General features: G+C 38.1%; 1 protein-coding gene across 1 annotated transcript in view; it reads right to left on the reverse strand.

The window, feature by feature from the left end:
• Positions 1-14459, reverse strand: part of SACS (sacsin molecular chaperone) — a 28885-nt gene extending 14426 nt beyond the window's left edge. The window contains exons 1-6 of the mRNA XM_058800119.1: positions 14427-14459; positions 11373-11458; positions 8946-9057; positions 7700-7846; positions 4952-6434; positions 1961-2052 (exon numbers count right to left, since the gene is read on the reverse strand). Of these exons, the coding sequence (XP_058656102.1) occupies positions 1961-2052; positions 4952-6434; positions 7700-7846; positions 8946-8961 (1738 nt within the window). The 5' untranslated portion in view covers positions 8962-9057; positions 11373-11458; positions 14427-14459. The remainder of the gene's footprint in view (positions 1-1960; positions 2053-4951; positions 6435-7699; positions 7847-8945; positions 9058-11372; positions 11459-14426) is intronic.
• Between the last annotated feature and the right edge of the window lie 10660 nt (positions 14460-25119).

Raw genomic sequence — 25119 nt, forward strand, 5'->3', positions numbered from 1 at the left:
TCCTCTTTCTAGGAAGACTAGAAATTTTCCTGCATGTAAAATTATTAAATATATATAAATAAACCAACAAAGATATTGATAATTTCCATGTAACATAATCACAAGGTTTTCTTCATCAATATGCATTTTCCCCTCAACTGTATTTAGAAATATTTTTCTAATTATGTTAGGTTGTTATGTCTTGGCAGCACTATTCGGCAAGTTTTTTTACAAGAAAGCTGGGGCAATGAGAAAAGCTAATCACCAAATTCACACAAATATCAAGCTTCAGTCCAAACCAGTACATCTTCAATTGATAACCATACCTGAAAATCCCCAGAGAAGCTGTTGGGCTAGAATATAATCAAATCCATTTTTAGAAAACATCCTGTGAACTACATATTAAGACATTAAGTATAGAAACAGTTACTAACTAGACAAATACAGTTCACATTTTAGGAGAGTAAAAGTCAGATCTGTTCGCCTTTGAACAACACAATAAAAACAATTGCATCCCATCTCAAAGAAATATTATAAAAAGTTTCTATTTCTACAATTGTAGCAGAAATCTCTCTGATGTAATTTCTACAGCTATATAAATAAAATTTTTGACAGATTAAGATTTCTAAACCTGTCAAAACCCTCTCTAATACTTATTATTTATAGTTACATACAAATTTTATGGTAGTGCAGTTGTACAATTATGCAGAATCATTGAGTGAATAATAATTTAGGAGGAGGGAGAATGAAAAGTAGGACACCTGAACCTTGTAAAGGATTATCTAATAGTATTTAATAATTCTGAGAACATTTAGAAGAATATTTGCCATATTTATTTACAAAAATATGTTCTTCTAATGAATGGGAGGCATACTACCAAAAACAAGTCCCTAGAAAAATATCATCCAAATTGACAGAATAAAAGAGAGACTTAAATGCAATAAAAAGCAAGACTTAAATGTGAGCCAGAATTTCCTCAGTAACTAAAAGGAGTAGAAATACGTGATTTGAGTTCTGAGACCAAGCCTGCAAGGGAAAGAATGTCCTAGAACTCAGCAAAGGACTGGTTTAATAACATACAGGGGTTTTTCTGTTTCTGTCACCTCTGTGTTTTCTGTTTAAGATGTATTCAAACACATACTGTATTTTTATTTTGGTTGTTTTGCTCTGTTTTTTAATTTAAGCCTGCTTTTAAACTGCTTTGTCACATTCACTCAGAGGAAATTGTCTAGGAAAGTACATTTCAAAAATCAGCTCAAGGTTTCATCACACAGAACAGGTATTTTTCAATACTAACATTGCTGTCTTACATGAAACCTTCATCCATCTAACTCACTGTGGTTGTCTGGATACCTATATATATCCATTCCTTAAAAGGTACTATAAACAGTAGCTCCTTTTGGTTCTATACTAGATCACAAACATTCCCTGTACTTTACATCCTGTTTAAAAATAGCACAAAGGGAAATTAACAGTAGAGAAAAAAAATTAAGCATATTCTAGTGCATTAACAGACACAGCATCCATCATGTAATATGGTATGAGGCTAGATGCTTAAACTGATTTAACCTGGTTTAAAACAAATGTATTGAAGTGATCACCTGCAATTGTGAGTTAAAAGATGATCCACAGTACTATAACCATGACACAGCTATTGCATATGCAAATACTATAAATATAAAACAGAATTAAGACTGTCTTAGGTGGAAGAATACTATTTGAATAAAAATCTTCATCCTTGAATATATTTTACTAAATTTTATCACAAATTTTCTTCCTTTGCCTTTTTGTTCATTTATAGTTTTCATTTGTGTCATTTCAATTCCAAAAAGTCTATCACATCTTAATGGTTTTTTTTTTTTTAGATTACTGTCTTGTTTATGGGAACTCAACTTCCAGAGACATTACTTTAAACTTGGGGTTAGAGCTAGTCTGTTTGAGCCATTAGAAGTTCTGTAAGAAAATACAAAAGACACATTACCTCGGCTTTTGGCGGCTTCTTTCAAAGCAGCAAGGACCTCAGGCTTCAGGTCATCAGAGAGTAACCTTCCCTCCAGGCCAGGAAAGAGTGATCTAGCACACCATGAAAAAAGAGAAAAAGAATAAAGAAAAGGCCCCCCACACTTAAGCAAAGCCTCATTTATTTGTGTTACTGTACAGACATCATCAGCTTGGTAACCATCATGGCAGAACAGAGTAGCATGCAAAGCAATCGTGCATAGGCAGATTAGGGCTTTCAATGGGTATTTTCTGACAAATAAAAAAGTTGTACATTTAGATGCAGAGACTAGTAAGAAAGTACTTTTTCCAACTACTTTTCAAAGCAAGTCTAAGGAAGTTTTCTTTGATAGAAAAACTGGGATTAAAAAACTACTTTTACCTATTCGTAATCTAACAAAAAAAAAATAGCACCTACCATTCTATGTCTCTTAGAATTCTGCTTGAAAAGTTTACATAAACTAATTCTAGAATGTCACACAGACCTGTGGATTTGAAAAGATCTGCAGATTTGAAAAGATCTGCAGTCAATACTTAAAATTATTGTGCCAAGAGTCAGTCCCATCTTCCCCATCTCTTACTTTGGCACTTTAAATCAGCTTTCAGGGCTTTGGTCTTTGTGAAATCAAAAATAAATATCCAGTTTAGTTCTGATTGCAGGTGTGTTCATTAGACATAAACCAACACAGAATCTTGTTCTTCCACAGTTAGCAGAAAGAAAATTTCAAAGAGCTCATTCTACCTTCTTAGCAGGCTCCAAATTTGAATAAGAACCAATCTCCTGAACTGAAAGGGTTTTGAAACATCTAACATACATAATTCATCATACTTAAAACATTAGAATTAAAGATACTTGATGTAGGCAAGAATAGAGGCAAAGAAAGCTTTACTATTTGAGACTCCTGTTTCATCACCACTAGCAAGGAGCTTTACGCCTGCTATGCTTTTGTATCAGTTTCACAAGGCTAATCAAACCAGGTCCATTACCAATGGAGCATGAACTGAATAAGAAATACTGGTATCCTTAAGTTTCAAAAAAATTATCTTATGACTAGTCTGAAGCAGGGCTCTGATTTGTTATTCTCATCATAGGAATGTTTTCTGTATTAATATACTGGCTGAGCTTCTGGAAGGATTAACAAACTGAAAGAACAACAAAAGATAAATAATCTCACAGTAGATGCTAAAAACCTTTTTTTTAGAAAAAGACACTAGAATCATCGGCCCCAAGTAGCTTTAATCCCTTTATAAATAACCTGAATCGTTTAGAACAAGAAAAGATTACGGGTCTTTGTATATGGGTTTAAATTTATGGAGCTCCTGGAGTGGGTCCAGCATAGGGCTACAAAGATGATCAAGGCATTGGAGTCTCTCTCTTATGAGGAAAGGCTGAGGGAGCTGGGCCTCATGAGCCTCAAGAGGAGACAGCTGAGAGAGGACCTCACCCACGTCTGTATGTATCTGAAGGGAGGGTGTCCTGAGGGTGGAGCCAGGCTCTTTTTTGTGGTGCAAGGATTCAGGCAATAGGAAAAGAGGCAATGGGCAGAAACTGATGCACAGGAAGTTCCAGCTGAGTATGAGGAAGAACTTTGCACTGTGCAACAAACTAGTACTGGAATGAGTACTGATTGCCCAGAGAGGCTGTGGAGCCTTCCTCACTGGAGATACTCAGGAACCATCTGGACACAACCCTGTGCCATGTGCTCTGGGATGGCCCTGCTTGAGCTGGGAGGTTGGACCAGATAATCCCCCGAGGTCCCTTCCAACCTGACCCATTCTGTGATTCTGTTTAGAATATAGCAAAAATAGAATAGCAGCAGGCTTGAAGATATGCAAATTGTTTTCAAGAAAGATGAGAAGAAAAGTTACTTGTATCCAACTACTTTTCTTTAAGATTGGCTGTCTAAATGTATAGTCAAAACACAATTTACATAAGGACTTCACTTGAAGCACTTTTTACCTTAATAATACCTATATGGGCACACTCCAACCCACCTCCTCTTCCCTTTTAAACAGTCCATAGAGCAGTAAAAGCAACAAAACATATGCCAAGTGTCACATTGTCTCAAGTTGAGGGTCTGGACATGAATGGAATTCTGAGGCAAAAGAGAAGGAGGGCTCGATGTTATCATGCATAGGGGTAGCACTTTGTAAGAGGAAACACCTGGTGTGTCTGAGTGACTTCAAGGTTATGTCTTTAGACATTGTGTGCAGAATGGTTCAGATTTAACAAGTATTTAATACATGCATAATCCAGTACAGACATGAAAAGCAGTAGTCATGCTTTCTCCCCAGTGACCCCAAGCTTGTTCATTCCAGCTAGCCTGCCCTTTGCTATCCCCTCCCCAGTGTCAGTGCAAGCTCTGTTGGCTGAAGAAATGAGAAACAAACTGGAATGCAGCTGGGAAATAAGCAAGGAAAAAAAAACTAATTGGAGAGGGACTGGAGAGAGCAAAGGGAGAGCAGATGCAAAACACAGCTCATCATAGTATCTGCTTATTTCCTGAAACCAGTTTTTAGTACTACCTCACTGAAATGAAGTGTTGTGATAAAAAATAAAAGCCAGATATAATCTCAATGCTTAAGTTTAATAAAAGCCCTTAGCATTATCTAATTTAATGAACTTCCTGGTATGCATGTTGCTAATCTCCTCATATTTGTAATTCTAAAAAGAAAATGAACTGGAATTGTACCCTGAGGTATTCTCTTAAAGCGTAGATCACGCAATTCTTTTATAAAGGGTTAATGGCAAATGGGTGTCAAACTTTTCAAATGAGGCGTATGTACACAGATATATACATATATACAGAAAATTGAGTTCTATCTCTGCCTTATTTCATCACAATACAGGCTGCTGCATACCTTGTTTGTTGACAAGCAAAGGAGTCTGAAGCTCTGTTTTAACATAAAAATTTAAAAAAAAGAAAAAACCTGGCAAAAACCCTCCCCACAGTATTACAAATATTAAGCATACCTGGGATATTCTTCTGAGGTTATGTAAACTATATCCTGTTCTGCCACGGATGAGGAAAAAGGAATAAAATTCCCATTCTGTAAAGGCAAAAGCTCCAATCCAATCAGTTCACTGTAGACTCCATCAGAAAGCACAAATTGTAAAAGATGAAGCTTTTCTTCAGCAGGTCCACTGTGCCCAGATTTCCTTAGCACTTGCCGCACTACAGCAGGAGTCACTTTTTTCACAGCTTTAGCAGCAGAAAGAGTAAGATGCACTGCACTAGCAATATTTGCTGGTACCTTAGCAATCTGCTTCCCTGAATTCTGGAGGTAGTTGAGAACAGACTGCGTGTACTCCAAACTCTCATCCATTTCAGAAAAGTGCACCTGTTCCACCTTTATCCACTGATTACTCACTGAGTAAATAACTGTATGCTGGAGCAGGTCTTTAAAGAGAGGTACTACTATTGGTTTCCAGGGCACCCTGATTTTATTCTCATCAGGCCATAACCTATAAATTCTTTCAGGTGACAATGGAAAATCTGAATTCTTCTCAGTCTCCATTCGTTTGATAGCTTCCAAAATAAGGGTTGTATATGCCTTAGGCACTATATTTACCACAAGAAGGTCATTCCACAAAGCTGCTGGATCTCTCCACTGATCCAACTCTCGCCATTTGATACTCCTCCTGTTGTCTGTGAGACCAAAGAAACCACTAACATGAACTGGAAGTCCAGTTTTGCTTTCTTCACCGGGAGGCAAAGGCAGAAAACAAAATGCTCTTCCTGAAAAGTCTGCTACAGCTCCATTTTCCTCCTCGTTAGTTGCTAAAGACATGGCTATTCCAATAGTAGGAACAAATTTCAAGTCATCAGCTAAAGAATCCAGTTCTGTGCACATTCCTCGACCACCCACACAATTACACACTAACCAAGATGTTTTCTGTGCGTCCTTAACACTCTCATCTTCTACAACTATATTTACATGGTATGTCACACATGTTATGCTATTGCTTGGAACTCCCTTACAATACTGATTTATTGCAGTTCCCAGGATTTTGATAGAATTGGGTCTTTCATGTTTCAAGGCCTTGTTCTCACTGGCAGTTACTCTAAAAACCAGCCTCTCTGTCCCATCAGCTTCCCGCACGTGCAATGAAACATCCTGAACACTCTTCAGGAAAAGCAATACTGTGTCTGCATCTGCTCTGAAGGATTCAAACAGCTCCAAGACCTTCTGTTTGTCATAAACATTGCTGCTCAGTTGGGAAGGCTGCAGACGAAGTGGGAAACGAAAAAATGTACCAGGAAAGTTTCCATTCTTAAAGGTTTCCTTAGTGCTGCCAAATACACCAATGAAAGGTGCAAACTGGTCTGTAAGTTCATTTATTTCCTTGCTATCTTCTTTTAGATTCCAACACTGGCCTGACTCATGAGGTCCAAAGAGGGTTTGATGGGGATCAAGCATTCCAATCTGGTCACCACTGAAGATGCTAGGGACATCTGTAGCCATAAAAACCAACAATTACTAATAAATCTAAAACAACATACTTTAAAAATACAGTGTTGAGGAAAAAATTTTTAAAAGGTAAGAATAAAATATTCTAAAACTGTGATGAATTGAGTACAATCCCCAGGGAATTGGCTAAGTCACCATCCCTGGAGGTACCGACAAGACATGAAGATGTGACCCTTAGGGACATGGCTTAGTGGACTTGGTACCATTAGGCTTACGGTTGGATTCAATGTTCTTAAAGGTCTTTTACAATCTACATGATTCTGTGATTCTGATAACATAATTCAGTGCTTACTAACAGGGAAGAAACAAGCATACACCTATTCTGCAGCTGAATATATAAATAGTCATTCAACCATTTGAATTCTAACCCACAGTGAACAACAGGAAGTTGCTTTCAACTTCCTTCAACTACATACTTTTATGTTTCTACTATTTTCAAGAAAAAAACCCAACTAATTAATTTACTACATGTATGTTCTACTAGATTCATACTTTGCAGATCTTGAAGGCTGGCACACAGTAATGCTATACGTTTAAAAGCAGAAATTTGCAGAATTATCAAACAACAGAATGTATTAATTTTATTCACGCTCAGCTAGGTAAAATATTTTTTGGAAAATATAATGTGTCTTACAAATTCACTTCACAAGGTAAAAATTTTTACCTTTATTTTTCTCTGCATTGTTATTAGTGTGGAGACTGTAAGCATTATTTATCCTTCTTCTGTACAACAATAAAACATTCTGGGAGAATAACAGATTTCAAGACTGAATATTAAGAGTTTGCAAAACAGTATGTACTATCTCTTTCAAGTGTAAATGTGCATATACCTCTATTACATATCTTTTGTAGCAATAAATAAAAATCACTACTATCCAAAGAACTTGCAGAATTCTTTTGGTCTAGTGAGTAGAACTTTCACACTTCTACTTGGATACCTATCCTGTATTATGAGCCTCTATAAAATGAACAGCATTGTATAATTGAAACACTAATGTAAAGAAATGTTCATTTCAATGTAAAGGACTAAGTACATGATTATGTTAATAGAAATATCTTCAAAAACCTTCAAAATCAAACAGATACCTTATAGGATTAGAGAAAAACAGGAATGTTTCATAAGAAAATCTAGCCATGAAGTAATTTTAAAACACATTATAGAGAAAATATTAAATGTTTATGAATATCTAAAGTAATTTAACTATTTAAAACTTCAACATTTTCTTTTTAAAATAACTACTAAGATTACCTGTTATATGATAAACTGAATTAAAGCCAATTCCAAATCTTCCAACTTTCAGGGGATCATCCTTCTTTCTGCTTCTTGCTATTTCCTGTATACCATGCCAGTCCTCAGGGGTGAAAATTGCATCATTATATGCATAAAACGCTGGCCCTATAATAAACAGGCAAGAGTTAAAAAGATGACAGAAGAAGAAAACTATTTAATGTTTAAAATTTCTAGGAAAGGAACTCACAGACCTGAGAAAGCATTTCTTTGAAGTATATGCATGTGCAAACTTAATGGGAAAGCTATGACTCTAAGCTGACATCAAATTATGCCTGGTAATGAAAAAAAATGCAAAATGCAAAAGCAATGAGATTAATTTACCTCTGTAAATGGTACTTAGATTTATATTCTGATGTGTTATTTAATTCTTACATCCTCATTTTAAAAGAATGATTCTGAAAAATTGGACAAAAAGCAGAAAACAACAAAACTTCTGAAAGTGTCATGTGGCACAATGCTTAAACTCAATCTGTTCAGACTATCAAAAAGATGTTTGAAAAATGCACTAGTCACAGTCTGAAGATACCTCTACTGGAAGGGAATATAAGGCAAGATAAAACAATAACCTGTGTCTAGAAAGTAAGACAAATTCATATTAGAAGACATAATAAGGCTGATTAACAACTGAAAAAAAGCCGGAAGAAAGAAGTAGTGGATCACTGAAACTTCAAATCACAACTGAATGCCTTTCGGGATGACTATGCAAACTAATTTTAAATGTAATATTAATAATAATTAATTAATACATAATTGTCCTTTATCTCACAAAGCCATACTAAATGATGTAAAAAACTAAAGTTTCAAGAAGCTGGATTTGCAATATACAGACAACATGGAGCAAAGCTGGGTGTACAGTCAAGGGAAAAATGGGATGGGGAAGAAAACTGAACTTCCTGGAGAGTGCTGAAATGTAAAGGGCACAGGTAATTTTTACTTTAAAAACTAGTGTGCTGGCTTGTACTTCATGGTAGCTGGGGGCTGTGTTTGGGATTTGTGCTGGAGACAGTGACAATAACACAGGGCTGTTTTAGTTATCACTGAGCAGGGCTTATGCAGAGCCAAGGCCTTTTCTGCTTCTCATGTGGCCCAAACACTGACTGGGCTGGGGCTGCTAAGGATCTCAGAGGGGGCATAGCCAGGACAGCTAACCCCAAACAACATGCATACTGAAAAATAATGGCCAAATTTAATAAAACTTACTTACCCTGATATTGTGCCATGTCCTTTGACCATAACGTTTCTGTTCCATACTGAGTTTCATCATATAGAAACCTAACCTCCGTGGCACCAGCATCTTCTGCATTCTGTATCAGCTCCTGAGGCAGAAAAAATTAAACAAAACAAAGTATAATGCAGTAATACATATTCTAGCAATGGCTTTTGAACTTATACAGTAGAAAATAACAAGTAAATTTCTCAAGTATAACTGTTTTCGTACGATTCAACCAAAATGGCTTTATCCAGTTTATACATGAGAATAGGTTTTCTTATAAACAAATATTCAGACAAATACTATAAAAATGATTTGAATATGGAGCTCAAATATCATAAGAAAGCAGTCATACAAAGTTGAGAAATAAGCTACCAAACTATTACTACTATATTATCCTAAGAATCAGAGCTGTAAAAGTCTCAAAACTAGGCAAATGTGAGAAGAAGAAAAAAGAATTTTATATTTATCAAAGTGTGTTAGATAAGTCCTTTCAAACAGGTGTCCAACAACAGTGAGGCACAAACAGGAAATGCACAGCACTCTTCTTTGCATCAATTGAATTAGGCTGAAGTTTACATTTCACGGTATGAACCAACCATTCCTGGGCCGTGGTGCTCATGCTTCTAACACCCCTGCAGCAAAGGGCTGCAAAACAGTTCTGACCAGTGGCTCCCTAAGTCATGAACCAACAGAGAAGCAGCCCTGTTGAATGAAACCCACAGACTGGAAAGAGGCTTATATTAAGACTGAGTATTTGCTAAATAGTAGTATCAGTGGTGAGAGCTACAGAAAACTCAAATGTCAGTAAAGCAGTTCTGTAAACATGACCATTAATAAAATATGCCTATCCAGTCCTGTTTTCATCAACAGCAGACACGTAAGCATGATTATAAATACCTTGGGGATTACAGCCTCACACAATGGTCTATTTACACTGAATCATCACAGTGTATCAGGGCTCCAGACACATAAACACGTGTGTATGCTTATGTGGGTGTGTGCAAGCTTGGCATAAGCAAGTATTTCAGCTGAATTGAAAAGCAATGTAGATACATCACATGCAATGTATTCACATACTTTAATTTCATTCAGTTATACATAAAAGACTTCATAGCAAGATGAATTTCTACTTAAAAAAATGCATCAACTAGCAATCAGTATTTCAGATTAGGTTGCATTCAAGTATACTGTTGAGACTAAAATAAGCTCACTGTTACCTAATACCTGGTTCCAAAATTATAACCCTTTTATTTTGAAGTTTTTGACAGTATGTTCAGACTATAATGCATATTATATTGTCACTTCTACATAGTTTTGAAGCATTATGAGATAGCAAGAAATACACCTACAGTTAAGCATAAATAACAGATGTTTAAAGAATCTTTACAAGATATTTATATGCAGTTCTTCTTCTAAAAGAACGATCATGACAGTCTTTCATGAAGACATAGTAAGATAGCCCAAAGTTTCCAGAAATATTAAATACTAAGTAGGGCAATCACCATGAAGTCAGACTTGCATTCATGCTGTGGCACAAGAAGGTAACTACTACGTTCAGCAGTAACACCATTGTATCTGAAGATTGAAAACACTGAAATAAATTTAAAGGTATCAGCAAAAGTCCTGGTAGTAATCTCTCTCTAAGAATCTGTTAACCCTAAATTGTAAACTACAAAAACAGCATCATTTCTACTTTTAGATTTACCTATCTGATTTCTAAGGACATTTCCTTATTTCTTCATATTGGAATGAAAGTTTGGGTTTAAAATATTGAGGAAATCTGAACCCTTCTTAATTCAAATGCATTTTACAGATGCAACTAGTACTGAGAAATAATAAAAATGTAAGGACCCTTCCTACATACAGACACTGCTGAGAACATACCCAGGAGGCAATTTGCCAAAACAGTTGAAGATGTGCTTATCTTGGGCATTCCCACTAAGCATAATCAGCTTCTAGTTCCATGGTTGCAAACAAGACAGCAGACATAAAAAACTGTCATCATCTGTCAATATTTGTATTCAGGTGTTTTGGGCGTAGGCATGTAGAGGTAGATAAGATATATCTGCATCAAACCCCGTTCATTAGAACCTAGTATTCCCATACACAAATAAAATTAAGTTACTACCACCCGTGTGATGAAGTATGCTCTATTAGAAGTTTAACATCCAACTAATCACCCCAGATGCTCTTAAAAAAAAACCCACAAAACTGCCATCTTCAAAGAAAAAAAAAAACTACTAAAAACCACACAAAGCACACAACTCGTTTTGCCTTGTGCACAGAAATGGACACTTCTATCTTCTGTAGTACAGTGAATCTAAGATAAAACAACCACAAGATTTGCTGGGAAGTGTTAAACTTCAGCATTATGTCATGCACATTAAATAACTGTTAAAAATACTATTTATTGTCTACCTTAAGAATCTGTCCTCCCTCTGGATATCTTCTTAATATATCCTTTAGAAAATCAACAAGTGGTGGAGTTGTTTGTCCAAAACGACCTAAAAGCAAACAAGTAAATAAAAAGATTATTATTATAATTATGCTGTGTATTATGCTGTTGTGCACTTAATTTCAGATTTAAAAAAAAATACTAAACAATTACTGAAAACAATAATTTCTTAAAATTAACTCAAGGCCTATTATTGTAAAATCTTGTATTTCCAGAATCATCTGTGGAAAGCCTACATTACAAATCTTTAAATTAAAAAAGGTGAAATAGCAGTTTTGATGTTGACATCAATGAGCTGTTTCATATCTAGATGAAATAAACTTGGGGGGGTAAGTCTTTGCAACAGTTGTGCCACAAGTGCAATTACTTGATGCTCAAAAGTAGCAATTTCTCAAGGACTACTGCTTTTTAAGTAGCAGGACAGTATTCCAGGGCAGCAGTGGCTGTAACTCTTTTACAGCCAGTCATGATCCCTAATGACAGCTACACATACAGGCACAGAAGTTTTTGGCTCTAGTGTACACTTCCTGTTCTGACATATTCTGGCCATGGACCTGGTGCCAGCCTTGGTGTTGCCAGGGCCTAATGCTGGAGGGAAAAGAGTCCCAGCATCATGAACATCTGCTCCAAGAGAAAAAGTCTATCACAAAATGAAAGTTTCAATACTCTTCATTTCAAACTCCAGTCTGAGACTAAAGGGCCGCTCCCTAAACCAAACCTCTAAAACATACACAGACCCTAATGATGCCCCATTTAAAGCTTTTTTTTTTTAATTGTTAAGAAGTAATTACTCTCTCCCTCTCTTCTGCATAAACATGTTTATGAAGCACACAGATTCAAACCTGCATATTATGTGTATTCTAGAATAAAACACTAGGATAAAAAAGCAAAGTAGAAAAAAAGGGGACAAATAAGAGTTTTATTTGCTGAGAAAGCATCAAGTAAAAAATCAAGTATTTTGTCTTTAAAATTTTCTTTGGTTACTTTATTTAAGGTAACTTAATAGCATCAATGAAAAAATAAGCAAGACATTGTAACTGACAGCTGAATATGTGAAGTATTTCATAATTCTATTATATTTGCAGTATAGAGAAGTATATGAAAGTCAGTATGCCATATGCATACCTCCAAAATAAGGCAAACTGATCAACCGACATTACCTAAAATGAAGAAACTGATCTTCTCTAAGTTGGACAGGCAGGTGGAAGTGTTTAAAGACACATTTCATTCACCATGGGAACCACCACAAAAACAGACAAATAACATTTAAGTGATAGGAATGAAGATAGACTTTGTTCTCTTTAAGAGCAGAGCTCTGTGTATGTCACAACAATTACTCTGGCTACAGGTTATTATTTACTGCATCCCATGAAAGGCTAAACTGATTTTTCTTCAGTATTAAGAGTTGGTCATATTTAAAACAAAACTGTTACCACAAATTTAAAGGAGAAACTCATTCTACTATAAGAGCAGTCAAGCACTTAGGAGCCCAGAAATCTGTGCAGTCTCCCTCCTCTTTCCAAGCTCAATCAGATCAACCCTCAAGTGACCCAGACTGACCTCAGAGCTGCCCATACTCTGAGCAGCAGGCTGGAGTAAAAACATCCTCATGTCCCTTCCAACATGAATTATTTTGTGATCATATGAAAAGATCATGCATTATTTGATAGCAGCAATGAATGAACACAAAGGGGACATGGATAATCCTCAGAGTACTTCAGCAATCCATGTGCTTGGTCCTATTGACCATGCACTTCCAAGTTAGAAATTCAGGGCATTTCTTGATTCACCTGCTGTAAGGAAAAATCTGTGAACTGGAAGACTCCAGAATGAACACAGAAGGCTAATACTGAAGACTTCAGATGTTTTAAGTTTACTTACCTCAGAACTGTGGGCCAGGAAAAGATAAGCACTTTATCTAGACATAGATTACTTACAGTGACATCTCTAAGAAAATCTCCAATCCTGGGCACAAAAATACAGCAACAGTTTCTCCTTCCCATGGAAAATTTCTTAGGGCCACTACACTTTAGTCTCTATATAGTTGCATGGTGGAAAATGAGACTCTTTTTATTTAATCTACCATAGCCTACACACAGCAAAATATTACAGCAAACTGTCAAGAATGACAGAAAGAAAAATGTTTGATATCAGAACCATGAGGTCATAGAAATGAGGTCCATTTTCATAGGTGTTTTCTAATCACCTCAGGTTCCAGAGAATGTGAACATGAACTTCTGCCTAATATACAAACTTCTCTCTGTCACTAAAAATCCGTAATCCAGTACATACATGCCTTGAACAGGCTAAGAAATACAATATTTTATGAGACCAAATATCTGCATGAAAATAAGGGTTTTCTTCTTCATCATGCCATCTGATTAGCATATATTTCATTGCCTTACAGGAAAGTTATTGTGAGAAGAATATTAATGCTAGCAGCCAAATAAAATAATTATGACAGATTTTAAGAGCATTTCTGAAGATATTCAGTTATCAAGATACTATATGAAAAGACAGACCTTCCATTTTTTAAATAAAAATGTAAATAACAGACAGAATCAAAAGAAAACCAAGTTATCAAAGAAAAAACTCTAAAAACAAAAGAAGAAATCCAGAAATGTTTACCAGTGTTATAATTTTTTACATGGTGGTTACTGAAAAGATATCCTTTCAGTATCAGAATTGTTTTCAAGTATCCAGCTTATTTTATATGAGACAAGGCAGCTACAACACTACTGAAAGGCAAGTCTTATTGATTCCAAAGGATAGCAACCTTTGGAATCAATAACCTAAATTCTACACATTGTATCACAGGAAAAAAATTAAAGACCAGGGCACTTAAAAAGAGAAGCTTAATGTTTCTAGAGCAGAATGAAAAGAACAAGTGACAAACCTAGGACTTACATGAAAAATAATCGCTTCCCATTTAAGGAAGATAAAAATTTCAACTCCATATTGCATCAGAAAATTCTTTGAATTTCCAGTTTATAAACAGAGACAAATACTTTCCATACCTCCTCCTTTCAACCCTTTTGACTGAAGCTCCAGAAAAACTTGATTTTGAGACTTCTGAAGATCCACAATCTTGACACCGTCAGACAACTGAAGGAGAAAATAAGACAGATCTTGGTCAGAAGTTTCAGTTTCATAATAACTGGAGAAAACAAATCAGGTGGAAAAATGCCTATAGAAGCATACTAAGAGCAAGCCATGGCCTCTTGTTTCTACAATTGAAAAAGTTTTGTATTCAGGGAAGTTCTGGAAGCATAAAAGTAAAACAGTTATTGTTCTAAGGTGCATGCCCACAGAAAAAATTAACATATACAGGAAGTACATAGTCTGTATACTCCACAAATACATCTGGGTATGCAATTTCATAGAGGGCTTAAACTAAGCAATAGCAGCTCAAAGCAGCAGGAAAGACACTGTGTGGAGACAAAAGTCTGTCAGAGAAACACCCTTGAAGAATTTGACAACCCCCATTACTTCTACATGCAAACCCATCACAGCATGATCAAGGTTGAAGGGACCACTGAAACTCACCTAATCCTGCCTCCAGTGCCTCACTAGGAACATCATAGAGAAACTGAGGCAAACTAAGCAACACATTCCTCAGCAGCCATTGGGAAAACTATTATTTATTCATAGCACATAAAGATTTTGTTGCAATTCTAGTTTCATGTGATATATGTCTCATTCATATACCAAGTGCTGCTAGAAGATTCATATATCACCCATGTTATCCTGCACGCAACAACAAATGCAGATTTAGAAGGCCACTGTACTAATTAGAAACTAGATTAAAATATTATTATGTGAAATTGTATTATTATATTAGTCTCAGTTTGTAGTAGATTTTGGGACTACTTCCTCACTTTGATGGGTAAAAACAAATCACTAGAAAGCAGTTGGTGTCTACACAGACATAGATGCTTACAATCTAACTACACTTAATAAAAAACAGCCTTAGTCCAGAGTACGTAATCATTATTTAACATCATTAGTAAGAAAAAAAACTTATGTTCTTTTTTACTTTTATCAGTTTTAAATAGTGATTAAAACAGCAGTGGGTTTGTAAAACCGCAAAAATATTGTACTTGAGTTGAACTTTCTCAAAATGCAAATTATAACCCAATTGGGTTATAAGTACTCTGAAACCACTAAAATAAAGCAATCCACAGAGCAGTGAAAGCTATCACCAAGCATTAAAGGGATACAGTAACCAAATATTCTAAGGTAGGATTTTTGTATCAAGACACCACTAGAAACTTGCACATTGAATAGATCCAAATGAATAGTTTAATACATTAAGGAACTATAAGAGAAAAAGATATTGGAGTTTACTTAACATCTATCAATTGCACGTAACAGTTCTAATGGAAAAAATTATTCACAGATTAATATTCTCCTATTCAAAAAGATTTAAAATCATTTGATCCCAATAAACAGGAGTTCAAAAGTTTATAAAGGATTTTCAAATTTGCTACAGTACAGAATAAATATTCTCATATATATTCTAGTGTATTATATTTAAAAAAAAACAAACAAATAGAACAGCAATTACAGTCTGCTTACTGACTGTTCCCTGCAAAAGATAAGTTTTCTGTGGCAGTCAGATCTTTGCTTCCAGGCAAATTTTAGAAAGTGATACAGAGTTTGTCCTGCAAAAAGGGAAGGCCTGGTGAGAACAAAATCAAGGACACACAAAAAAAGATAAACTACACAGGCAGTTTGCTTCAAACCTGAGCCCTCAAAGCTAGCTTGTGCTGTCCAGGTTCTTAAAATCTTCCTAAGCAATACAACCAACTCGTGTATCTTTCCTTGTCTCACTGAATGGTTTGGGTTGGAATGGGACATTTGAAGACCATGTAGTTCAACTTCCCCTCCTACCATTGCCATGAACAGGAACTAGATCAGGTCTCTCAAAGCTCCATCTGATAATCAACATTTCCAGTCATGGGGAATCCACAACTTCTCTCAGCAACTTGTTTCGGTATTTTATCATCCTCATCCTAAAAAATTTCTTCCTCGTCCCAAATCTAAACTTACCTTTTTTGTTTTAAAGCCATTGTCCCTTGTCCTATCACTTCAGGCCTTGGCAGAAAGTAACCTTCCATCTTTCTTATAAGCTCCTATTATATTTAGAAAGGCCACAATAAGGTCTCCCTAGAGCCCTCACTTCTCTACCCCTTTGCAAATCCCCTTGCCCTATTTAACACCAATTTCCAACCTCCTCTCTCTCCCCTTTTTGTCTCTACTCATCCCATCCCACCAGGTCTCCAGGTTCCCAGTTCCCAAGAGCACAGCTAGAAGCACAGGAAGCAGTACTGAAAGACTGACACCAGGCTGATGCCTGCAACAGAACAAGGTCATTCATTCATTCATTCGACTCTCTCCTGTGCCCAGACCTCAGTTTTCAGCTTGTCACTTTCATCTCACGGTGATGTCAACTCTGCTCTTGAAACTGACCAGAAAGGCAGGAGGGCAGAACAAACAGATCAGCACTCTCCGGTGAATTTCTGCTCTCCCCAACAACCCCGCAAAGAAATTAGGGTAAAACACACGGAGAACTTCAGAAAAAGAAAGAAAAAAAAAATACGCAAGAACTCGGATGATAAAAGCTGGCACTATCAAGAGCGGTATGAGGGTCATCCAAACAACCTCCGTGCTTCCCACATGAGGACCCCCTAAGGACAGGCACACACCGCGCTGCCCACGCACGGCACAGGAGCATCCGGGTGCGCACTTCCCTCGCCCCCGCGGAGGTTCCGCGGCCCCGCCCGGCCCTCACCTCTCTGCCGCGGTGCCACAGGCGCTGCTCGGCGAGGGGCAGCCCGGCCTCCGCCTCGATCCGCCTCTTCACGTCCCGCACGGCCGCGGACGGCGGCAGCTCGAAGGTCCTGCAGCCCAGGCAGTCATGGAGGACGGTCACCCGGGCCAGCCTGCGGCGACACGACAGACAGCAGATGAGAAAAGGCTCGCCGCGCTGCCGCCCGCCCGCCCGCTTCCCCCTGGGGCACCGCGGAGGCCCGAGACGGGCGCCGGAGCCCGCAGGGAGCAGCGATGGGCGGGCGGGCGGGCGCTTGTCCCGCTCTCCGAGGGGAAGCGGCGCAGCCGATCCCGCAGCCTCCCCGCCCCGCCCGGCCCGGCCCGGCCCGCACTCACATCCCGCCGGTGCCGGCGCACACAAAGGACCGCTATCCGCCCCGCCGGCGGCGCTCCCGCACGGGGAAGGGGTGGGGCCGCGCCGCCCGGAGGCCCGCGCCGCGGAGGAGGCGGAGGAGGAGGCGGGAGCGGGGCAAGTGCCGCCCTCAGAGCGCCGGCCGAGGCTGCGGAGGTGTGGCGGGGCCCGGGCGGCGCCTCAGCCTCGGCTCACGGAGGCGTTTCCCCGCTCCCCGCGTCCCGCTGTCCCCAGGGCGAGGCAGAGGCTGCAGCTTCGCATGTACAGCGTGAGCCGTGCCTGAGGGTGAGATCTAGAGATGGTACCGCAGGCGCAGCCCTCCCTCGGCAGGGAGGCACGCTGGTGTTTCACGTAATTCACAGCATTCAGGCACCACCGTGTGGAGCACACATAGTTACTGCTGGTAAACTTCATTCTTTCTCAAAGATGCAAAACACAGAAGGAAACATACCTTTTCTGCTCTCTGTCGGAGAGCCTGCCAAAGGTCAGACATCCTGCCCTATCTCAAAAGGGTGTATGCTAAGTCCTCATACCGTTCAAGACTTAAGGAAAGTGCTCTCACTCCTGAAAGGTTGAGCCTTAGCCTGCCTGTGATCCCGATGAATTGAGGGGGCACATGGAGAACCTTAAGGAGGGGGCCTGCAGAAAGGTCACTGTTCATCGTGTACAAAGTTCTGCACCTGGGACCATGGGCTGTGCTTCAGTGAGGGGCTGGACAGCAGCCCTGCTCCAAAGCAGCTGGGGGATACCAGGGATACCAGGCTTTCCATATAAAGGGAAGTCTACTCAGTGCCGATGAAGGTACTGTGATCAGAACATAGTGGTGTTTTGGGCTTGCTTTGTTCCCCAGCAGAGGATTACTGACATGGTCAGGGGCCCAAAGCACATGGCCTACAAGGAGTATATGAGGGGAGTCGGGCTGCTTAGTCTGAGGAGACTATAGGTGCAGCATGGTAACATCTTACATAGACCTGAAGGGCAGTTTCAAAGGCTGTGGACCTGAGCTCTTCTTAGTAGCGCAAGACTAACAAGGGGCAATGGCAACAAACCAGTTTGGGAGGTTCGTGCGAAACAGCCGGAAAAATCCTGTCACTAGGAGAGGAGCTGTCTAAAGGTACATGATTGACCTGAACCAATACTGATCCCCTGCTTTGAGCAAAAATATGGACCACAGACCTCCAGCCAACAGTTCCACTTCATTCCAACAGTTCCTCAATTACAATTTATAACTAAACTAAAAACATTTAAGACCTTACTCAGTGACAGGGAGCTAAAACTGATGCTTGACAGACAAAGGCAACAGAGTTTCTGTGGAAAGGGAAAAAGAGACAATGAACCTTTGTAGAAAGTGTATCAAGCTAAGAAAAAAAAAATAAGCCCACTAAAATTTATAGAAGGCTAAATAACCCATAAAAATCAGCTTGATCAGGATCCAACCTGGTATCTAAGTAGGAAGGTACCAGATTACCGGTGCTACAATCAGATTACCAGTGCTACAACAACTGATTTTATTCATCAGTAATATTTGTAAATTGAATTCTACAGGATTATAAGAAACTGTTGGAAATAATGTGGATCTGACCATGCTTTCACCCAAAATAATACAAAAACTATTTTAACATAAACAAGATGTCTCTGTTGGCTTTGCTTTAGGGCTTTGTTCATTTTCTATCATTTTCTATCATTTTGTCCTCTTTACTTCCCATTTTGTTACATCCCCTTCAGAGTTCTTCATAACAGAATTTTTCCTACTATGTCCAAAAGAATGAGAAGGCTGTTTTCTAATCTCTTAATATTTATCTTGTTATGTCTTAATACCTGCAGAGGGGACACAAATGAGGGTGACTGGGGAAAATGGAAGGAGTTGAAACCCAAAGCAGTTCCATCCATATTAGCTACTAAAATATCCTCCAGACCTTGGTGAACCACCAAGCTGCATTGGCAAAATCTAATTCTTCTTTTCTAGGGATCACAGGAGTGATTTAGCATCTTATAAAGCATGCACAAGTGTTTGAACGGGACCCTGGAGAGGAACAAAGCTATCTCAAGAACAGCCATGTCTCCTTGTGAAACTTTTCAAGTGGTGGGACACAGGCAGGACCATGGACCATCCTGCTATCAGCACCAGCCTGAAGTTCCCCACCCTATGCCACATCACATGACAATGCTCACAAATTAGGTCCTGTGATGATTTAACATTAATATTAGAGGAAAAACACTTTGAATACCACAGACTCTTAGTAACTCTATGTAACCCCTTAGTAGAAGGGAAGAATTGGGAAGAACTGGTAATACAGAAATGGAACCTTTTAAGGTTCTGGACAAAGGAGTTGGACTCATGAGCTATTGGAATTTAGCCATGCCTGTTCTCAAAAATCTGATCCCCTTACTTTTACTTAATGTCTAAATAAAAATATCCTAGAAAATGATGAGACAGAAATCACAGTGACTGACTAAAAAAAAAAAGAGTACATGTTCGTACTTGCAGATTTTTGCAATAACAACAAAAATAAATTTTAAAATCTCATCCATTTGAAAAGAGAACTTGGAAGCTGGGTAATCCTAGAAAATTTCAAGGTATCATGTACAAATTTGTTATGCAGAACTATTAAAAATTATTTTACATGACAATGTTTAAAAAAACCATATGACTTTAACTGCAAGGAATTTTTTGACTACCCATGGTAATTTAAAAAAAAAACCATATGTATATATATATAAAAGGCTTCGGTCTGATTTGAGAGTTTTAAAATATTATATAGAGAATTTCCTATGCTAACAATTTTATAACCACTTTTCCAGGCAGAACAGCACTAGATTCATAAATACCTATGGAAAATTCTCCTGTGGCTATAAATAAATTCTATTTGGTTCAGAATGAAGTCATATAAGCCATACAAGAAGGGACATGCAATAAAAATAATTTAAAAAAAATTTAACAGTCTCTGCAACATTAAATTATTTTTATAACATGAAAGCTATTTTCACAGCAATGTTTCCTTGAAGATAGGAAATTCTGCATTGCAGAACCACCTTATATTTCCAATTATTTAAAATAAGACTGCAGTAGCAGAAAAAAGATGGATGCCAAGTCCCTTCCATCCTGTCACTGTGATTAGAAAGATGGAATGGAGTCTACAAAGGGATGTATGGTGTGATAAGAAACAGACACGAGTAGGTCACTCCTGCCAGAGGAAAACCACTGCAGCACAGCAGCTTCCAGCAGAGCAAGTAACATTCTGCATTGCTGGCAGGCAAGGAGCAGTGACTCAACAACTTCATCTGGGCTTGAGACAGTGCACACCAAACTTACAGCAAAGCTTTCTGTGACACAGCAAGCACTGACCTTCATTCTTAAATCAACGCTTTAAGTGTTACCAACAGATGTTTTAAACATTGCACTGTATGTATTTCCCAGCAGTCAGAGATTACAGATTGCATTGGTCCATAGTCACTGCTGAGAGCTTGCTATGCCCTTGCTTTACTAATGTCTTTTCAAGAAGTTTGAAAATAAGCCTACCATTTGTTGATGACACATGTGCTAGTCATTGGCAAGCCACCCCTTACTGTACAGTTTCTGTTTCATTTGAATAGCTCCACTAACAGAAAACATCTGATCTTTCTCTAGCTAGAGTTCTATCTAGTACAAATGGCCAAACCCCCCACAACCTATGGCATGTGAAGTGTTTGATTCAAACAAATGTCTCATTTTTCCTCAGATCTGTTACACAAATTGGATATTTTGATGAAATTATTTATTTTAGATTGCTGCAGTGAGTTTACAGAAATATTCCTACCTTGCACCCCTCATGTGAAACCATTATTAGCAGTTTTTAAGCAAAATATCTACATGATCATAGCTTAGTCAAACATTGAAGAACTGAAGTATTATTCCTTCTTCAAGCTGACATATTTATAAAAGTCAAATATCAACAGAACAGGATACTTTTGAATAGTACTAAAAATGAGCAAAACCTTTAAGGGCACAGAGACCAGGAACAGATACTTATTTTCATCTAACGATTTTGATCTCTCTGGGATTTGCTTTAATGTACAAGTGAATTCCTTGATGGCACTAAGCAAATTCTAATGGAAAATAGTTTAAAAACCTATAAAAGTTGTTTCAGTTTTTTCTTTGCAAATAAGGAGCAAAGCAAGAAGGCAAAAATAAATTACAAGATTTCAAAATCTTAAATGCTGATGTAAAATTTCCTCTTTGATCCATCTTTAAGAAAATACTACTTTAAGCTAAGTCCTTGAGGAGACAACTCAACTATAGAGCAGTAACCATTACTCCACAAATTTGAATTGCTGAGAATTGCAGAGTTTTCAATTCCAGATGGTACAAATAACAAAATACCAGTACAAAATGTTTGACATTTCAAATTACGCAAAAGATTATACCAAATTATAAAAATAGACTCCTCAATTACTCTTCAGGGATTGCAAGAGGAGGGAGTACAGTATTGCAAGAGCTGCTGTTGGCATACAATTTTTAATAAGCAATATGTTAAATTACTGGTGGTATTTTCTTTTGGCCTTTGGTGCCAATAAAAGGGCCAGATTTAGAAAATCCACTTTAACCTTGAAACATCAAAAGAGCAGAGCCTAAATTTGCAAATTGATTTCAGGACCTAATGTAGGCTCCTAAACACCTTCATTAATACAGGCCTAGGGTTTTTTCCTCCATTTAGGACACAGATTCATCAGGTTATCAAAGCTGGGGTTTTTCCATACTACCTTAAAACATTTTTCCTATTTTAATTTCAGAGTTAATGAAGCCACTATCTTTCCACTAAGGAAAATCAACTCATTAACTAAAATGGTCCAGATTACACATGCATTAAACATTTTAAGTAGTATTTACTGATCCTTGTTTTTGCTGAATATTACATTGCTTCAAAGTTTCATAACATTTTCTAGGCATCAGTGAACAGAGTCCTTTGTATTTAGAGAAAACTAGAATACAAAATAGAAGGAAATACAAGACAAGTAGTTTTAATAATTGTGAAAAACCACAGCTTTGAGCACTTCTGCAAATGTCTCTTCATCAGATAGTGGATGATGTCCAGCAATATCCTTCCAAATAATCCTAGCTCTTTTCCACCTCTGTATCAGTTCTGTCTCGCTCATAACACAATTCCATAGAGAAATACAAGCTACAATTTATGCTTCAGAAAACAGAAGGACAGGTGGCACAGAGGAAGAAACATGAGTCACATGAAAAGCTAGTAAGAGGAAGGGAGGAAAAGGGGAAGAAAGCACACAGGTCATCCTCTTCTGGGTAAACACAGAGACGTGAAAAAAAATCCTCAGAGATGCCCAGGTGTATAAGATTTGCATTATAAGGGCCTAGTTAACTAACCTACAAAAAAAGAGAGATTCAAAGCCCCAAATTTTCTATCCCACAGTCACCTGGCAATGGGAATATATAACTTCCATGAGTTTTCACAGAATTACCCAGGGAGCCAGTGGAACAGACCCTGAAAGAGTAGTCAGCTGTTGCTAACAACCTGTCTAACACAATGCAAAGCCCACCTTCTTAACACACAGGAAAAACCAGAGGCTGTACATTAAAGAACTGCAATCAAGGGGGATTCTGCAGATTGCAAGGCTGGGGGTGGAAGCTGTCTTCTTCCTGCAGGCCCACTGACTGCAAATAAGAACATTTCTAATTACAACTTTATGTTTTGTAACTTACAGCAAGTAAACACTTATTAACTTTGTTTAGACACTGTTGACACAAAGAACTTGCTTTGCATTTTAGCTGTTGGCAAGAATATACATTCATCCCAGTGAAACAATCTGTTGAATTCTGAGTTAGGCAAGCACAGGAAGGAAACTTTCACTTGTTTACAAAAAGTGCTATAGTGAATGGAGACTGTAAATTGAAAGTTAGACTATGAACTCTTTAAACACAGGAGTTTTTTCAAGCAGTTCTCATTAATTTCATGGAGACGATTCATAAGCAAATGCAGCAGAACCTGGCACCTATAGAATATTTTGTAATTTAAGAAAATAATTTTACCTTTAAAAATAGCAATTTTATACAAACACTAGCCAAGTTTCAGACTTCTTTAAATTACTGACCATAGATGTTTGAGCAAGAACATGCCAGCCTAACAGTAAATTTTTTCACGAGATTTTTTTGCTTGGTTGGTGTTTTTTTACCTGTTCTTATCCTTGATCTCCATTGTCTGTTTTTCTTTGATATCTTCTTGATAGGAACATGAAGCAGATATTGGATTTATAAATTAGAAAGTTATTTTTTAATCCTTTTTGCTTATCATCTCTTCAGTGGACACCAGAAAGCCCAAGCATATGAAAGTCAATTCAGTATTCACTCCATCCCTTTTCTGCCCAAGATGTCTCTGTGCATCACCATTTGCTACTTCTCCAGTTTTCTTTTAAAGCCACTTGCTTATTTGTTCACAGAAGTTCATTCTCTTATAATCAAGAACAGATCTCAGAAAGCAAGGAGGTCTTGTTCAGTTTCTTTAATATAGCCTGAATTCAGGCTATATTCTTGTGCAATTGATTTCTATTTCTCTTCTAGAAAAGGCATGGAATTCTGGAAGCTGATGTTTCTGCTGTCTTCTTTTTTTCTGGAAGCAGGCACAGTTGGAAGGGTATTAGTGAAGCCCAAAGTCTGACATGTCTTCTTCATCACACCTGCTGGAAGATACTTCTTAACATCAGCTCAAGAGTTCTGGAAGAAGGAGCACAAGGGAAAAGGGGAGGGTCATTCATGCAGAACGAGTTGAGCTGAAGGGTATGAAAAAGCCATTTCCTTTGAGGGCATAGTTGCAGTTACCAGTATGGAGTGAGTCATGATACTAATTATAAATTGCCTTGTGCATTGCTTGTAGGCACATGGAGGGAGAGCTGACACAGAGCAGTGAGGTTTCCTGCTTCTCCTCCAGTTTAATACCATACAGTCAGCTCGGTGACAAACACGCAGAGCTGCAAGCATACTGACTGAATGGGTGTCATGGCTTAATGCCAGCTGGCAACTAAGCACCCAGCAGCTGCTCATTCTCTCCCCAGAGGGATGGGGAGCAGAACCAGGGAAAAAGGTAAAATCTGTAGGTTGAGATAAGAACAGCTTAATAATTGAAAATACTATCATTAATATTAATAAGAGTGAAGTAATGCAATGCAAAGAAATAAAACAAAAAGAGAGCCAGAAATAATATCCAAGAAAGAAAAGTGATGCACAAAACAATTGCTTAGTGCCCACTGATCAATGCCCAGCCCATCCCTGAGCAGAGATCCATCCCTCATGGCCAGAACATCCCAGTTTATATAGTCAGCCTGACATTCTAAGGTCTGGAACACCCCTTCAGCCCCTTTGGTCTTAGCTGTCCAGGCTGTGTTCCCTCCCAGTATCTTGTGCAGCTCCTTGCTGTCAAAGAACAGAAAATTGAAAAACCTTGATTTAGACTAAGCATCAACGAGCAACATCAGCAAGTTATCAACATTATTCTCATACTAAGTTCAAAACCACAATGCTGTACCAGCTACTA

The sequence above is a fragment of the Ammospiza caudacuta genome, chromosome 2, assembly GCF_027887145.1.
Source record: "Ammospiza caudacuta isolate bAmmCau1 chromosome 2, bAmmCau1.pri, whole genome shotgun sequence".
Lineage (NCBI taxonomy): Eukaryota > Metazoa > Chordata > Aves > Passeriformes > Passerellidae > Ammospiza > Ammospiza caudacuta.